Source organism: Equus caballus, chromosome 18, assembly GCF_041296265.1.
Source record: "Equus caballus isolate H_3958 breed thoroughbred chromosome 18, TB-T2T, whole genome shotgun sequence".
NCBI lineage: Eukaryota > Metazoa > Chordata > Mammalia > Perissodactyla > Equidae > Equus > Equus caballus.
The window spans coordinates 47027511-47040572 of record NC_091701.1 but is presented as its reverse complement, the minus strand read 5'-3'; the positions used below and the strand labels follow the sequence as shown (position 1 = coordinate 47040572).

Genomic DNA, 13062 nt, shown 5'->3' with positions numbered 1-13062 from the left:
ATGTTAGCCCTGCACATGCTAGTACAGGCAGCTCAAGAGCCCATTCTTACAGGGCAGCTCCTTGATTGGTAAATGGGAACCAGTGTTACTTTAAAGGATAATTCTAAAGTAATCCTTCCCTAAGAAAAATATCTTGAAGGCTCATGTATAAAAAGTTGCATCTTAACCCCCTCCATCCTCATTCTTGTGTGCCCACCCTCCTGAGGCACAGGATTTTTTTTCAATAAAGTTGTTCATGCACACTCTCACCTAAATTTTTACCTCAAACTAAGAGGCTTTATTGTTTTCTTTGTGTCTTCTAAAATTTGTGTCTTCTGTGTAGGACAAAATGATGATGTGTAAGTCAGTCAATTAATCTTATCTGAAATTGTTGAATAGTTTAATAATTGCTGCTCTTTGAGCAGCTGTGTAGAATGTGTGGATCACTGCATTAAGTGCTTTACATGAAGTATCCTATTTAATACCATTCAACACCTCTACAAAGTAAGTATTCTTGTCCACGTTTAACAGATACAGTGGTTAAATCTTAAAGTGGTAAGATAATGTACCAACATAGGAAGGGGGAGAAGCAACATTCAAATCCAGGTGTATCTGACTTCAACGTCTTTCTTCTACTATTACTCCAAAGCCTCCTGATAATTATATCTTTATTCTTTGGACTTGAGCCAAACAGGAAGTTGGGCCCTTGTTAAAAACAATGGATTTTTTTAAAAATCCTTTATACCTTTACTATAGATGTTTGGATCAGCTTCCTGTCTTAAGAATAAGTCTCCATTACATCTGAAAATGGCCACAAAGTGTACCATGCATGAAAGGGGAAGTGTGCATTTCTTTCACTGCTATATCCTGAACGTCTGGAACTTAGTAATTCCTAAATAAATATTGGTTGGTGAATAAAGAAGAGAATGTCAGAAGACAAGTTTTGTCCATTTGTAGTTTTGCCTTGCTGACTGTACCTTTTCAGGACTACTCTGGGGCTCAATCAGGGGCTCCCTTCCTTCTCTTCCCTTCCCCAGCAACACCTTCTCTCTGGGTTAACTCATCAAGTCTGATGGCTTTGAAAACTATCTACTTGTTGGTGACTCCCATCTTTAGGTCTCCATCCTTGATAGCTCTACTGACCTCAAGACTTTCATATCCATCCGATCACCTACTTTATAATACCTAATAATTATCTCAAACTAAGCACAGCTGAAATAGAACTCCTGGTTTTTCCTCAGGCCATTTTGTTCCCCAGTCTTCCTCATTTCGGTAACTGGCGCCACCGTCTTACCAATGGACCTGTCTTTGTGTCCTCTCTCTTCCTCACACCCCACGTGCACTCCATCCACAAATCCCTGTCCACTCTATTTTCATCTTCTCTCCATATCCACAGCTACTCTTTGAACATTAGCCATGTCGTCTCTCACAGTAGTCACTTACCTTGTATCCTTGCTTCCACACTTGCTCTCTTGTAGTCCATAGTCCACAAAGCAACCATAGAGACTCTTTAAAATGGTAATTATTCTCTCATGTCTTTGCCTTCCACTTCTATTATTTCTAATCATACTTAAAATCAAAACTCCTTTCCAGGACATGCAAAGCCTTACACGACCTGGCCCCTGTCTGCCCCTGCCACCACAGTCCTCCCCACTCACTACATGTAGCCAGGCTGGCCATTTGCTGTTTCTTCCATACAACAACTTCATTTCCATCTCAGGCCTTTGCTCTTGCTCTTCATCCTGCCAAGATGTTTCTTCACCAGGATCTTGGAATGGCTGCCTTCTTTGTAGCATTTAGGTCCAGTTAAAATGTCATCTCTTTAGAAAGGGCTCTCTGACCACATTTTATCACATTTTCTTAATTTAGTTTCTTTGGGGCATTTATCACTATCTGAATGTACCTTGTATATTTATTTATTTACTTAAGTGTCTTCCTCTATCCCCAACCTCCACCTCTACCTAAACGTAAAGAAAGTACCATAAAACTAATGATCTTGTTTATCATCGTATTCATTGCCTGGCCCATAAGAGGTTATTAATAGACCTTTGAGGGAAACTATATGAGAATATAAAAATAAATGAATGTGTATTCCTGGGACCAGGCCTGAATGTGTGTGAATATGTCTATATTAATTAACTCACCTGCTATATCACTCTTAAAGCTTACACTCCATAATGTTATATTGTTCAATTTCTTCCTAAACAGAATATTTTTATTACTTGGAGGGATCCAAAGATGCTCTCCTTTGTGGCTTCAGCACAGATTCAGGGTATGTAATATTTGTTTCGTTTTAGTCTAAAGGCTGCAAAAAAAAAGGAAAAGCATACTCGGTTTGCTAATCAGAACCTTTGATGCTATATTATTTTCACGTATTTCATGGCATTATTTGACCCATTCTGTCCCACAGCAAGTCCAGACTTTAAAACATCCCTAGTTAATGAATATTTTTGAAAGCAAGACTTTGAGGTAATGTTTGAATTCAAACAAGATACAAGTCATACAAACCTTAAGAAAGTAAAAAAATTACTTCCAGAAAACCTCACCACGAGGTGATTGGATAGTTTCAAGCCTTTCTTCTTTCTGGAAAAAAGAGTGACAAAATCAACTTTGCTTTCCATCCTCAAATTCTACTCATTCTCCAATAAAGTATGACTCATAGGTGACTAAATGCAGTGACATTTTGGCCACTCTAAACAAAAGGATCCCATTGATTTGAGTAAAGATGTTTTAAGAATCTCATATTTATGCAAATACCCATTTTTCTCTTTCTCCTATACACCAACTTCATTTCTGCTGCAGGATCTTTGTCTTGCTCTCCCCCTGCCCAGATATTTCCTCACCAGGCTCTGTGTACACTGGGGACGTTAAAAATAAACAAGATAATGTTGCTGCTCCCAAAGACACCTCAGAACACTGTGTTTGTGTACAGTCACGCATTGCTTAATGATGGGGATACATTCTGAGAAATGCGTCATCAGGCGATTTTGGTCATTGTACAAACAGCATAGAATGTACTTACACAAACCTAGATGGTATAGCCCACTACACATCTAGGCTAGATGGTACTAATCTTATGGGACCACCATCCTATATGTGGTCCATCGTTTACTAAGACATCAATATGCGGCACATGACTGTAATGGCATCGTAGATACCAATCCATCAGTTTTAGAAAGAAAAAAGTCTTAAAACTGAAAATCTTTATGAACTTACACAATTGCTATATTTTGACTATTTTTGGTTCTAATTCACTCCAAGAATAATTTGAGGGGACTCAGTTTTGATAGAGGTCTACAAATCAATCTTTATGGATACAAGAACTATTGTAAGACATCTGGTGGAAGTTTCCAAGTTTTGATGGCGATGATGATGAAAAACTAATAGCTACTACCATTTATCAAATGCTTTCTAAATGCAGGAACCAGGCTAGGTAATTTGCATACATGATCTTCTTTAAACTTAATAACAATCTTAACCTTTTGTAGTAGGTGTATTTTCCTGTTTTCACAGAAGGAGGAAACTGTGCCTTGAAAGATTTAAGCAATTTGACAAAGTCACCAACTAGTCAGTAGCAGGGGTGGGATTCAAACTCGGTTCTTCCTGACTCCAGATAACGTGTTCCTTATCCTTATTCAATAGTGTCCCCCTAGAAAAGGATCCTTGAGTTTCTGACTGTTCTGTAGTACTCTTTAGCTTGCATTCTGAAGGCATCCTAACTTGTGATATTCTTTTTCATATGCAGTCAGTGTCCAGAAGGGTACATTTGTGTGAAAGCTGGCAGAAACCCCGATTATGGCTATACGAGCTTCGACACTTTCAGTTGGGCTTTCTTAGCCTTGTTTCGGCTAATGACCCAGGATTACTGGGAAAACCTTTACCAACAAGTGAGTGCCAAGAGAAATATTCATTGCATTTTGGATGGCATAAAAATCTGATGGATGTTCCTTACCAACCTTATATATGAGATGTTTTATTCTATTTAGAATGGAGAAAACTGTTGTCTTATTACGAAAATTAGACATGGTTTATTTCCAGCACTATTAGCATGGATACTTTTTTAAATCATAAATTATTTTCTTATCTTTTCTTGGCTTATTTGATTTCTAGTTTTCTTTCCCTCTCTCTGAATACAGCATCCCATGGGGTCCTAAGTAAATGATAGGAAATATGCTGTAATCTTCTCTCATAGCACACCCACACACAGACTGCTTTCCACATCTGCCTCCCTGCTTGGAGTGCCCTGAACACCAGACGCTCCTTTGCTCACGGTGCTTTATTTTTTGAACTCCCATGTACAATTGTTAGGGATTGAATTGTATCCCCCCAAATTCATGTGTTGAAGTCATAACTCCCAGTACCTCAGAATGACTATATTTGAAGTTAAGGCCTTTAAAGAGGTAATTAAGTTAAAATGAGGTTTTTAGGGTGGGTCCTAATCCAATCTGACTCGTGTCCTTATAAGAAGAGGAGATTAGGACAGGAGAGACACCAGAGGGAGACAGCAGAGATGCACACACAGAGAAAAGGCCATGTGAGGACTCAGGGAGAAGGTGGCCATCTGCAAGGCAAGGAGAGAGGCCTCAGGAGAAATCAACATGCCGACACTGATCTTGGACTTCCAGCCCCTAGAACTGTGAGCAGTTGATTTCTGTTATTTAAGCCATCCAGCCTGTAGTATTTTGTTATGGCAGCCCTAACAAACGATTATAAGAATTAAAGACTCAATTCACTTCCTAAATTTGCCTCTCCCAATTCAATTGCTCCTTCCTCTCAACTTCCATGCCCTTTGAATATTCTTCAGTTTATAGCATCCATCTCTTCTACTGTAATTGTTAATTCACATGGTTATTTCCTCTAACTTGAATATGAACCTCTTGAACCTGTGGGCTCTATCGTTGTTTTACTTATATATTCTCAGCACCCAACCCCAAGAGGAAGGAGACCAAAATGATTATTCTGAATCTTGAATAATAATGAATCACTTTGCTCAGAATTGCTGCAGATTCTTCTTTTGGCCTGTTTTATGTTTATTTAATTTCTGAGATTATTATAAATGAGTACAGAAATTATAAGAAAATATACTTCACAGGAAAAAAGAAATGCAAATGACTTCTTAAATATGCAAAAAGATGCTCACCTTTACTCAAAATTAAAGAAATGCAAATTAAAATTAGAGTGACATAATTTTTTACCTGTCATAATGACAAAGATATATATACCTTTGACTGATATATGAGGAGGCAGACTTTCCCCCCCATTGCTGGGTACCACTGCTGAGGATAACAAGGAAATTTCTATGAAAGTTAAAATGAGTATACTCATTAATCTAACAATTCCACTACCAAGAATTTATCTAAGAGAAGATATCAGTAACCACAGTAACTAACAAAAAGGGAATATGAGTAACTCGACATTAGAGATTGAAAGGAGAGACTTACTTTTCATTTAATACCTGTTTGTACTATTTGAATGTTTTACCATATATACATTTTAAATTTTTTAGTACATGTTACTTAAAAATAAACATAAAATGAATAGATAAATCCATATAATAAGGCTATCTACCTTATGTGAACATAATCTATCATTATTACTGCTTCTTGTTAAAGATAGAATTTTATTAGTAAAAAAGACTAGATATTATCTGGTCCTATAATTTGAAAATAAGTAAAGCAGCTAGTTTTTGAGAAATTTTCAGATTGTGGAGAAAAAATTCAAGGTTATTATTATACTTAATAATAATCAAGAATCATACCTAATTTTAGTACAAGTTTAATAGATTGCTATATCCTTTGCACTGAAAAAGTGTGTATTTTAAAACATTCTCTTCCATGGAGATACAATTTTATTCCTTTATATTTTTGATAACATGAGATTATACAGAACTGCCCTATTTACCCATGCCTAACATGCCATTCAAGTTGAAACAAAGAAATTTGTTTTATTAAAATAATTTCCATTTTTCCCTAGACACTGCGTGCTGCTGGGAAAACCTACATGATCTTCTTTGTTGTGGTGATCTTCCTGGGCTCCTTTTATCTAATAAACTTGATCCTGGCTGTGGTGGCCATGGCCTACGAAGAACAGAACCAGGCAAACATCGAAGAAGCTAGGCAAAAAGAGTTAGAATTTCAACAGATGTTGGATCGTCTTAAAAAAGAGCAAGAAGAAGCTGAGGTATTGTTATTTGGTTTAAAATTCTTCCTAGAAGTAGACATGCAAAGGAGAACAACAGAGTCCCTGTGGCCTTCCCTAAGGAGATTTTCCTTAATGGATTTCTTAATGTAAACTGCGTTTTCCTTCTGGTGTGGTCAAAGGAACCAATTCTGGCTTGAGTTAGAATTGACATCTGTCCCACCGCTCTTTTACCCATAATCAGCTCCCTCCAGCACAAAGACCATTCTAAGCTGTTCCTCATAAGCCTGTTACCCACGATGCCTCAGTATGTATGACATTATGCAAATTCCCAAAACATATATGATGTATTTCCCCGGAGTAACAATTCTGTACAAAAATGTAGGGAAAATTATTTTAATGTTAACATTAACAGGTACTCTATGGGGTAGAAAGCAAAATGTGCATCAATTTTTGTTAATGTTGCAATGATTTTTAAGATAAAACATGAGTTGTTAAGAAAAGCATACTTATGATTGTGGCCACTTTAGGCTAAGTCACAAATTCTTGAAGATTTTTTCTTACTCCTCTCTCTAAAGGGGTGCTTCAGTGGAAACATTTGAGAAGGTTTATACTAAGAGAATCAAAATTTCAAATATTCTGCAAGAGTCTTAAAATTTCTTCGACGGTTTGACCTAGTTAAATCTCTTTGAGGAATCTAATATGTTGGGAGGAGGGTAGATTTTCTGCATCTGTAATGCAGAAAAACTTTGATGCAGAGACTTGTTTGGTGTAGTATTTTAATAATATTAAACATTAGAAAGCACTTAAGTTTTCAAAAATTCAAAAATTAAGAGGATTATGACATTTTTGTATTATTCAGCCATAAAATTATGTGTTTTAAGAATATCATGACAGGAAAAGGTGTTAGTACAACAATGTATTAAGTAGTAGGATACAAAATTGAGTATAAGATACAAAAAATCTAAAAATTATGTGTATAAAGACTGGAAGAAATATTACTCCAATTATTTTGGGTTGTAGGGTTATGAGTGATTTTTATTTTTTGTCCACAATATTTTTATTTTCCAAATTTTCACAAAGATTGTTTATTTTAATAATAAAAACTTAGTTTTTTTTATACAGTCATGCATCGCTTAACAATGGGGATACATTCTGAGAAATGCATTGTTGGGCAGTTTTGTCATTGTGCGAACATCACGGAGTGTACTGAAGGAGGAACAAAATTTACCACCCCAAAATGTCTCTCTTTAATGTGAGGATTATTTTAGGCTGTTTTCTTTTTTTTTCATGAGGAAGATTGTCCGAGCTAACGTCTGTGCCAGTCTTCCTCTGTTTTGTATGTGGGACACTGCCACAGCATGGGTTGATGAGCAGTGTGTAGGTTGGTGCCTGGGATCTGAACCCAGGAAACCCTGGCCACCAAATTGGAGCCTGGGAACTTAAGCAGTACACCACCGGGCTGGCCCTGGGCTGATTAGTTTTAAAAAACAAGACTCAGAAAGTTTGTCTCGTTACCTCCCCCTTAACTGCCTAAAAGAATTCAAATTAAAAACACCTGTCTCAGGAAGTGAGCTATCACCTTAGCGCAACATGAACTAGGTGGTAGAGAGAGAGAAAGCTAGAAAAGTCTGCTTGTTGGGCTCCTCTCTGTCTTCTTCTCTTTCTATGTGGCAAAACACTTGTTTCCAAACATTTGCTCCTTTTCACCTACCTGTGAATTGCCTTCTTTCCCTTTGAAGTCCCTGACTCCTCCCATCCCCAACATCTTCTTTTGTCTTTACCTGAGGATGACATTTAAGGGAGGGCATTGGCCATTTTGGCAAGTTACTTGGTTTTTCTGGGTTTCTCCCAAGTATATGCTATTAAACCTTTGTTTGTTTTTTTCCTGTTAACTTGTCTCATGTCAATTTAATTCTTAGACCAGCCAGAAGAACCTAGAAGGATAAAGTAAAATTTCTTCCTTTCTTACAGTACTGACACTAACCTAGATGGAATAGCCTACTACACACCTAGGTTATATGGAACTAATCTAATGGGACCACTGTTGTATATGTGGTCTGTCATGGACTGAAATGTCATTATGTGGTGCATGATTGTAAAGGGGTAACACTAGATTATCCCAGGAATTTCCCAGGGAACCACTAGGAAAGAAATCTCTTTCATTTTCTTCAGATATTATTCTGTAATAATTCATTTTACTTTTCAGGCAACTAATTTTTCATTAAACTATAGAGTGTCAGATTCTAATGATAATATTGAATTACTTACCTGGACAAGATATAAAACCAAATTATCTTAACACATGGTTTATGTGAGTTTCACATCCCAGAATTACCTAGTAAAACTTTCCCATGTACCATTAAAGATTGCTTTACTGTAAATAGAGTAATAGTAAATAATAGTTTAATTTCAAAGCACAATGGGGCTTTATTACAATGCAGGAGAAGCAATAAATATATTCTTTGTAAGCTCTCTGGTCATCGTGCAAAGAAAATGACATTATTTCGTGTACAAGGGATATGATTATATGCACGGTGTAATTAAATTAATGGTAGAGAGGATTTCCTCTCTCGTAATAGGATTTCCAAGACTTGGGAATGACTCACTGTGTGTGTGACCTCTTGGTTCAACAGGCAATAGCAATGGCAGCAGCTGAATATACAAGCATTGGGAGAAGCAGAATTATGGGCCTCTCCGAGAGTTCTTCTGAGACATCCAAACTGAGCTCTAAAAGTGCTAAAGAAAGAAGAAACAGAAGAAGGAAAAAAAATCAAAAGAAGCTCTCCAGTGGGGAAGAAAAGGGAGATGATGAGAAATTGTCCAAATCGGAGTCAGAGGAGAGTATCAGGAGAAAAAGTTTCCACCTTGGCATTGAAGGCCATAGGCGAGCACACGAAAAGAGACTGTCTACCCCTAACCAGGTACCTCAGAAACCGTCAAATGCATCTCCCTGGAGGCAGTATTATAGAACACAGTGTTTCCTTCTGAGGGTAGGGACCTCAGGAAAAGAGAGTGAGTGACTTCATCAGTATGTTTTTAGGTAAAAACCTATTGATTACTGGTCATTTATGGAAAGAACATAGATGTACATAGATTTTTAATTTGACCATTTTTAAAGAAGCTTACAGTTTCATAATTGTCATATCTTCTCTAATAAACAAATTTTCAAAACAAAATATTCGTGAGAACCATTGTAGAAATGAAGGAATTATTTACAGTAAAGATTAACTTTTACATTTTTATTTAGACTGTATTTTGTCATGCCTCATTGGTTAAAAACTAATCTTAGACTAGTTTCTCCTCTTTTCTTCACCACTGTAGGTACTGGTGTCACCAGAGTATCAGTCACCCAAGCTGGAAAGTTTGGAGACACCTTGCCAGTCCCCACCCACAACTGCATCAGCTACTCACATCTAGTCCCATAGTCTTATTTCTGCTTGTGTGCAATTTATGTTTCTTCCTTTTTCCACTGAAATCTCCATATTTCAGGTCTCCTTGCCTACGGACCTCCAAAATGAACCGTTGCTTCTATTCTCCTTAACACTTCCCTGTTTTCCATTGCACAACCTTTCCAAATCGTTTTTCTAAAACAAAGCTGTCCCTCTGCTCAACTTAAAAACAAAAAAACTCTGTTGAAAAGTACTGACTACAGAACCAGCCCCATATCTTATCCATGCTGTGGACTGACTTCAGCCTCATTTCCCACCTTTCTCTACCTTCAGGTACCCTCAGGCCACCATAATTGTCCATTCTTACCAACATCCTGTACTTTCACACCTTTATTACTTACTACACGTGGTTTTCTCTAAGTGGGATGGTTTTCTTCCTTGTTTTGCTCCTGCCATAGTACCACACAGTCTCACCCATTAGCTCAGGTGTCGCTTGTCCCACAAATTTTCCTCTGTCCTCTCCACTGCTGCCAATTTGCTGTTTGGTGCCCCACTCAGAATTACTATCCTTCTCATCTGTCTTCATTTAAAATTTTTAGCTTCTAGCAAAGTCTGCAAGACCCTGCCAGATATAAACAGAAATAAAAGATAGAGTCCCTGCCTTCAAAGACTTGGTAATCTACTTGGGGAGACAGACCTTGAATACATGCTCTATCAATAAAAAGAAATATGACAAGAAGTCCAAGCTAGTTTTAAGGCAACGACCTTGTCATACTCATTTCCATCTTCCACAAAGCCTGCCACTTTGTCCTTTACATAGGAAGCACTAGCATTTATTGAATTAGATAATTCCAAAGAATATGCATTCAATTTGGCTTGTGGGCACAGTTTATCCTGGACGTGAGTCATCTAAATGTGACTTTTTTTCCCTCTTTGGTATTGGGCAACTTCTTTTCCAAGTTCTAATATTTTATGACTTTGTAAACTCATTGGTATTAAAAGATCTTTCTTAACACACCTTAACTGAGCTCTCAATATGTAAGTTGGATTACAAGCAATGGAATGCAAAGAAGCATAGAGTGGTCTTTGGCCTCAAGAAAGTTTCAGTACTTATGGAACTTAGGGATTGATACATGAAAAGCTAAATAGCAGATATAAATACCAAATTCATTTTTTAAGTGGTATGTTCTTTATAGCAAAATGAAAGGTACAGAAAGAATGGAGAAGTCACTCTACGCTGGAATAGTAGAGAACTCTCCAGCAACGAATAATTTACCTGGTCCTAAAAGGATGAATTCTTCCAGTCTTTTCATCCCTTATTTGGAATGATTTTGTCTTCTTGCTGGATTGCTTTATTTTTAAATATGTTTCTTTTAAACCAGTGCAGAGTCACTGGCCCTCAGGTCAGTAGCTTCAGTGGTAGTTATGTGCTTCCACTTCTGTTTCTAGGTGCTTCAGCAGATACATGTCATCTTTTGTTTTTTCTGCAGTCACCACTCAGCATCCGTGGCTCCTTGTTTTCCGCAAGGCGCAGCAGCAGAACAAGTCTTTTTAGTTTCAAAGGTCGAGGAAAAGATATTGGATCTGAGACTGAATTTGCCGATGATGAGCACAGCATTTTTGGAGACAATGAGAGCAGGAGGGGCTCCCTGTTCGTGCCCCACAGACCTCGGGAGCGGCGCAGCAGTAACATCAGTCAAGCCAGTAGGTCCCCCCCAATGCTGCCGGTGAACGGGAAGATGCACAGTGCCGTGGACTGCAATGGTGTGGTCTCCCTGGTTGATGGACCCTCAGCCCTCATGCTCCCCAATGGACAGCTTCTGCCAGAGGTGATAATAGATAAGGCAACTTCTGATGACAGCGTAAGGACGTTTTAAATAGCTCAGGCATGGCTCGGCCCTTATTCTTGCATCAGTCAGTCTCTCTGCTGAAGGGACCTTCTCTCTGGTCCTGTGAATGGCTCTGCATTTTGCAATACTTTTTATGTTAAAAACACACCTTTAACTCATTAACTTAATCCTCATACTGTGTGTTGTAGACAGCTAATTCAAAAGATATTTAAAACCCCTCTTTTTAAAAAAGGTACTTATCTATTGATATACTTGAAGATTATAAATCATCCCTTGAGAATACCATTTATAAAAGATATACTTATCAGCACAGAACATGCATTGATAATGCTGATCTTATTGGTTCATAATGGTCCCATATCTGTGAGGAAATTTGGACTACATGTCACCTACTGCAATTTTTTTCAAGTCACTACTTAATATATAACTTATTGCAATGGATCTTATTTAAATTGTTTAATAATACTAATAATAATAGCAAACATGTATTTAGTACTTACAATAGCCCTATGAGGTAATAAATTATCATCCCTGTTTTCCAAATGGGGAAACTGAGGCACAGGGAAATAAAGCAATTTGTGCAAGGTCATCCAGCTAATAAATGGTAGTCCTAAAGCTCAAACAGAGCTTGTGCTCTTAAACACCGCACTTTCTCTCCAATGTATGGTAGGATTCTTTTTTTTTTTTTTAACATATTTAATTAGTCCTCTTTTAAGATTTTTTTTTTTTCCTTTTTCTCCCCAAAGCCCCCCAGTGCATAGTTGTCTATTCTTCGTTGTGAGTCCTTCTAGTTGTGGCATGTGGGACGCCGCCTCAGCGTGGTTCGATGAGCAGTGCCATGTCCGCGCCCAGGATTCGAACCAACGAAACACTGGGCCGCCTGCAGCGGAGCGCGCGAACTCAACCACTCAGCCACGGGGCCAGCCCCGATAGGCTTCTTAACTTAGAAATGATTTAGAATAACTATGCTTTTTTCCATCCATAAATGAAACTTATCATTTTCAATAAAATACAACAAAACTTGCCAGCCCCAGTGGCCTAGTGGTTAAGTTCAGCACATTCCACTTTGGCAGCCCAGGTTTGGTTCCCAGGAATGGACCTCCACAACTCATCAGTGGCCATGCTGTGGTGGTGGCTCACATACAAAATAGAGGAAGATTGGCAGCAGATGTTAGCTCAGGGCTAATCTTCCTGAGCAAAAAACAAAAAACCTCTTTGGTCTGGAGTCTATGAATAAAAACATAATAGCCAAAACATATACATTAATATAAACATACACATATAAAACAGAACTCCCATTCCAAGACAACAATTTCAAGAGTTTTGGAGTCATTGAGTGGTTAGAGAAAAAGGTCTGATTAGGCTTGAAAGTCAGGTCTTTCTGGTTTCTGGAGTTTCTAGGTTACCTCTTTAGGCCATTCACAATGTTACACTGCATTACTGAACATCAGCAAGGGCTTTACCTAACCTAACAAGCTTTGAACTCATGCTACTTATTCACATATTCATATTTGCAGACAATGTAGTATTTCAAGTGAGAATAAAGTTCCATCAAAGCCACAGCCACACACACATTTCAGTGTGAATGAATGAATGCATGTGCTTTTAGGTAACTTTGACCTCTATGCTTGCATGATACAGCTTCAGCCCTTTTGGTGAGGGATTTTTCCTTATCAAATGAGCATGTTAAATTTCTATGGAAT

The 13062-nt window shown here is 37.8% G+C and overlaps 1 protein-coding gene and 1 long non-coding RNA gene across 4 annotated transcripts in view; one reads left to right on the top strand and one right to left on the bottom strand.

Annotated features, from left to right (window-relative positions):
* SCN9A (sodium voltage-gated channel alpha subunit 9) overlaps positions 1–13062 on the top strand; it is a 168453-nt gene that overhangs the window by 92042 nt on the left and 63349 nt on the right. For both annotated transcript variants that reach the window (XM_070241986.1, XM_023623076.2), the window contains 5 exons: positions 2188–2251; positions 3725–3866; positions 5953–6159; positions 8754–9041; positions 11000–11371. In XM_070241986.1, the coding sequence (XP_070098087.1) occupies positions 2188–2251; positions 3725–3866; positions 5953–6159; positions 8754–9041; positions 11000–11371 (1073 nt within the window). The remainder of the gene's footprint in view (positions 1–2187; positions 2252–3724; positions 3867–5952; positions 6160–8753; positions 9042–10999; positions 11372–13062) is intronic.
* The window catches only part of LOC111768914 (uncharacterized), a 29573-nt gene that overhangs the window by 7092 nt on the left and 9419 nt on the right, over positions 1–13062 (bottom strand). The window contains exons 3-6 of one of the 2 annotated variants that reach the window (XR_002801597.2): positions 8727–8856; positions 5980–6091; positions 2488–2562; positions 2124–2284 (exon numbers count right to left, since the gene is read on the bottom strand). This is a non-coding gene — a long non-coding RNA (uncharacterized lncRNA). The remainder of the gene's footprint in view (positions 1–2123; positions 2285–2487; positions 2563–5979; positions 6092–8726; positions 8857–13062) is intronic. The other variant, XR_002801598.2, reaches the window with a different exon arrangement.